The sequence below is a fragment of the Triticum urartu genome, chromosome 5 (assembly GCF_003073215.2).
Source record: "Triticum urartu cultivar G1812 chromosome 5, Tu2.1, whole genome shotgun sequence".
Lineage (NCBI taxonomy): Eukaryota > Viridiplantae > Streptophyta > Magnoliopsida > Poales > Poaceae > Triticum > Triticum urartu.
Genome location: NC_053026.1, coordinates 607,731,633 through 607,736,357, shown reverse-complemented (window position 1 = coordinate 607,736,357; position 4,725 = coordinate 607,731,633). Strand labels below are relative to the sequence as shown.

The window sequence follows — 4,725 nt, the reverse complement described above, 5'->3', positions numbered from 1 at the left end:
CGGCCGCGGGCTGCCAGATCGCCTCGACTCGCCCTGTACTGTGCGCGCTGTGGGCGCGCGCGGTCGCGCACGGCTGGCCGGTGGCCGCACACCAAACCAAAAGGCGGGGAGACGTACGAGGGCCGCCGGTGAGGAGGAGAGACACATCCACGTCAGATAGATATAGGTAGATAGATAGACGTACGCACTGGGCTGCGCTTCGCACCAACGCTACCTAGGCTAGCTAGCCAACAAAGCTGCCCGCCGATCGCACCTCCTCTCCTCTCCTCTCCTCGCCGCTAGTCTCTATTTAGGACCGCCCGCGATCACCAATTCCCTTTGCCTCTTGTGTGCCATCGCTGCAGTTGCGTGACACGCTCGCCTAACCTCCGCACCCCCTCCACCCTCCGCTGCCGTGGCCGGCTGTACCGCACCATTCCCACACACCCTCACTAGCTTAGCTACTCCCATTGTTCTCACCTATCCCATTTGATCTTCTGACCGCCTACCCGCTCACCTTCTCCCTGCGAGAGACGGTGTGCAACCCAGGCCGGAGGCATGTCGGCCAAGGTGAGTGAGCAAGCGCGCTTCTTCTTCCCGTAATGTTCATGGATTGATTCTGAAATCCCTATCCTGATTCCATATGCGTCCACATGCATGTTCTTTGCTCGAGGTTCTCTTCCTCCATGGGGGATCTTGCTTTAGAATCCTTCCCGGGAACGCGTTTCTCTCTTTTATTTACTCTGCACCTGCATCCAAATGTCTTCCTCTGCTTCAGACTGTAAACTAACTCTGGCTTGCCGATGCTGGCGTGTTTGCTCTGCTGCAGAAGATCGTGGTGAAGCTGGAGCTCCATGACAACAAGGACAAGCAGAAGGCCATGAAGGCCGTCTCCGTGCTCGTCGGTACGCACGCCGCACCCATCTCGTCCGCAGTCCGCACTGCTCTGCCTTTTTTCCCATGATGAATCCATTAGTCAAAGACCACCAATCCACTGACTGACTGACGCCGACGGCTCTGCTTTCCTCTGTTCCGCGTTGTTTATTTCGCCAGGCATCGACGCCATATCCATGGACCTGGCGTCGCGCAAGATGACGGTGATCGGCACGGTGGACCCGGTGGACGTGGTGAGCAAGCTGCGCAAGGGCTGGGCGGCCTACATCGAGTCCGTCGGCCCGGCCAAGGAGCCCGAGAAGAAGGAGGAGAAGAAGGAGGAGGCCAAGAAGGAAGGCGGCGACGGGGCCAAGAAGGAAGGCGGCGACGGCGGCGACGCCAAGAAGGAAGGCGACGGCAAGAAGGACGGCGAAGGGAAGAAGGACGGCGATGGCAAGAAGGAGGAGGGCGACGGCAAGAAGGACGGCGACGGGAAGAAGGACGGCGACAAGAAGGAGGAGGGCGACGGCAAGAAGGACGACCAGAAGAAGCCCGCCGCCGTGGCCCCGCTGCCGTACCCGCACCACATGCCGCTGCCGCACCACATGCCGCCGCCCTACATGTTCAACGCCGACTACATGATGAACCAGTACCGGCCGGCGCCGCCGGCCTACCCGCCGCCGTACGTGCCGCCGCAGCACTACTACGTGCGGAACATGAGCATGGAGGAGAACCCAAACTCGTGCGTCATCTGCTAAGTCAAAGTCTATCCCTCGATCGCTCGCGTACGTCCCGTGGGGCGACCATGCATGCATCTTTGTATAGTAGTATTTTCTCGATCGTTTTTACGAGACCAGCAAAGTTTGCAAGATGAAACTGTACACCTAGTAGTCGTCTACTATAGCACCACGCGTACGTACGTACATACGTACATTTGTAATGTGAAAATTGCGAGGCTACGTGCCGCCTTCCCTAGTACATGCCACAGCTACATCATCTTTCCTTTCAACAACAGAGAACAAAACTAGAGAGAGAAGAGTGGTTTACAGAGAGAGAGAGAGAGAGAGAGAGAGAGAGAGAGAGAGAGAGCAGAGCAGTGTGCGGTGCATGATGGGCGGTGATGCAGCATGTGGCTGCAGTTCAAACTTTGCTTTCTAGAAAAAGGGGAAAAGAGGCGCAATAATACGGTTATTTTTGGCATTTTGTCATGCAATTGTAGCCAGGCGCATCTTGCATGTGCAACGCCATTGTACAGAATACTGTATATATATGGACCATGAGAATCAGCAGCCGTTGGAACGATCTCCCGCCCGTACAGTTCCAGTTGATGAGAATCGGAATTATGCTCACCCTGACCTGACCTGACCCAGCTAGCTGGATGCATCGCACTTATTTTTGTTCTCTGTTTGTTCTTTGATCAACCAGCATGCATGCATACGATTCACGTGCTGTTTGAATTCAAAGGGGGACAAGAGTCCGTTGCACGTCAGAATAATGGAAGATCCATTTAGTCAGTGTGCTACAATTTCATCACTGGATTAATGAGAGAACGTCTTGAGGAAACTAAAACTGCACATGAGCATCTTCCCGCGAAAAAAGGAAGTGCACATGAACATCTTCCCGCCAGAAAAAGAACTGCACACCAGCATCTAACCCTAACTGGCTCGTTTCTACGAAAAAATGGGTGTAGCCATCAAGTGCGATGCACGCAGCCATCTTAATTATAATCAGTTCTCGCAAGTAAACAATTTGATTAGAATGTGTTGGTAGGTAAACCAAGACAGAATCAGATAAAGAAATGATAATGGTGACGCTGCAAAGCATGCGCGCCGACGCAACGATCTGCATCTGATACATATGTAGGCGGGTCGCTGAATGAAACCTGTCGTCAGACGACGCTATCATGAGGTGATCATGCTCAATAATTGTTCCGGTTTAGCACGTCTCTCTCCTCCTCCTAGATCACCTCTCCTCATCCGCCATTGCCGAAAGACGCTCCACTTTCCAAGAGAAGAAGCAGCCACAGAAATCTCGAAGAGAAGTTCAAGTGGCCATGCATGTCTTTTTCGATCTAGCTAGTGCACCCATCACCGAACTCTGACCGCTATTTAAATACAGTGCTAATCGAGTCGGTTCGCGCCTCAGCGGCCACCATATGACATGAAAAGGGTTAGATGCCAAAAGGGTCGATGGATTTGTCACCTGAGATCACTTAATTACTACCAGTTCATTCATGCGTGCGCACTCTCTCTCATTAAACAAACCACACAATCTCAGCATAAACTTGCAAGTTGCAGCGAAAGACGGCACGGTTAAACTAGCGGGTTAAGTTCAGAAGCGGCCAAAACGTAGCGGTCCAGAATAGCTGCGGCGTCGCGTCGGCGGACCAAACGGAAGTATAAATTCGTCGTCGCCTTGGCCAGTTTTCGCGGGGCCGATGAGTCGGATGACGGCGACGGCGGCTCGTCTCCACCCCCCGCCCCTGACGACAGCCGGCCAGTCTCATCGCCGACCGGCACCTCTTTCTTTCAACACTCAAGGACCAGATCTTGAACAGCTTAGCGGAAGGTGACGTCCAACTTTCGGGCTCGGAGGCGGAGGCGTGCTTCACAGTTCAGCCTGATGACATGACAATAATAAGGAAAAAATGGGTCTAGATGAGGAGTCGGTGGATGAGATGATGTGAAGGCGATTTAAAGAAGTTGCGGTTTTAATTTGTGATGAGGCCGGTAAGAATTGGCCTAGCTCGCACACACCAGTGCTGTGGTCGGTGACGATGGCGATGGAGGAAATGGAATTTAGTTAACCTGCCTAGGTACGTCGCTTACTACCTGCTGCGGTTTTTCATCACCTGCTGCACTCGTTGTCAGTCACACAGATAGATAGCTAGGCAAGAACAGGACTTATTCGACGGAGGGAGATACTGGCCGTATAAAACTGTAGTAGATGTTCTGGTCTTACAAAACTGTAGATGTAGATGTTGCTCACCTGTGGAGGAAGATACTGGCCGTATGGAAGTGTAGATGTTGACACGCTGAAACTGCACCTCAGACGCGGTCTTCCGACGAAGATACACTTGTGACTACCAAGCACATGTACTCTAACTGTAACAACTCGTGACTACGTACGGTACGGGCATCTGCGTGCGTTCTGGTCTTCTATATTTGCCATGACTAATTGCAATCAACCGGCGGCTGATGAGAGTGTATCCATCCACGCCGCGTCGGATTTGATGTAACACAAGGAAGCACCCACTCGTTTTCCAACAGTGGAGTGGAGAAATCGATCGACGTTGCCAGCGGAGCTACACGTAGGCGCAATAGGAGCTACACGCGCATAACGTTCTCATGGCCATTTTGGAACTTCTCCGCCAAATTGGCCTTGTTGCTTTTGGCTCCCGCATTTTCAGTGAGCCCTTCTTATTTGTAACCAAAAATGTATTTGGCAACCCTGATCGTTTTTGTAAAAACGCCATATCACCTGGATGCCGTCCATTCAAATCCGACGCACACGACACGTTCCAGCGAGCCAAACCGAGCCGTCTTGTTTTTTCTGTTGCTGGTTTGTGGGCCATCGCTCCACGCCCGCCTCACTCGAACCGTCTCCTCCCTAATGCGCGACTTAACTCCCCCCCACTGCCTCAATTCATTTGGTAACCGCGCGCCCGCTCCGCTCTCTGGTTCTCGGCCGCTCCACCCCCGCTCTCTCTCCATCGACGGCGAGCGGCAGCGCCTTCTCCGGCCGATTCTCGGCGCTAGTGTTCTGTTCCACCGGTGAGTTTCGACTCAATCCCCCTCACATCCGCCCCCAGTAGTTCGTGCTCTGTTTCTCGACGCCGTTAGTGGCGGGATGTTCGTCGGGTTGGTCGCAGGT

The 4,725-nt window shown here is 53.3% G+C and overlaps 1 protein-coding gene across 1 annotated transcript; it reads left to right on the top strand.

Annotated features, from left to right (window-relative positions):
- The first annotated feature begins 259 nt into the window (after window positions 1–259).
- On the top strand, window positions 260–1,830 carry LOC125511171 (heavy metal-associated isoprenylated plant protein 39-like). Its single transcript, XM_048676472.1, has 3 exons — window positions 260–549; window positions 809–884; window positions 1,033–1,830. Exons 1-3 carry the CDS (start codon window positions 538–540, stop codon window positions 1,608–1,610), a joined length of 666 nt encoding a protein of 221 aa, XP_048532429.1. The 5' UTR covers window positions 260–537; the 3' UTR covers window positions 1,611–1,830.
- Window positions 1,831–4,725: the final 2,895 nt, after the last annotated feature.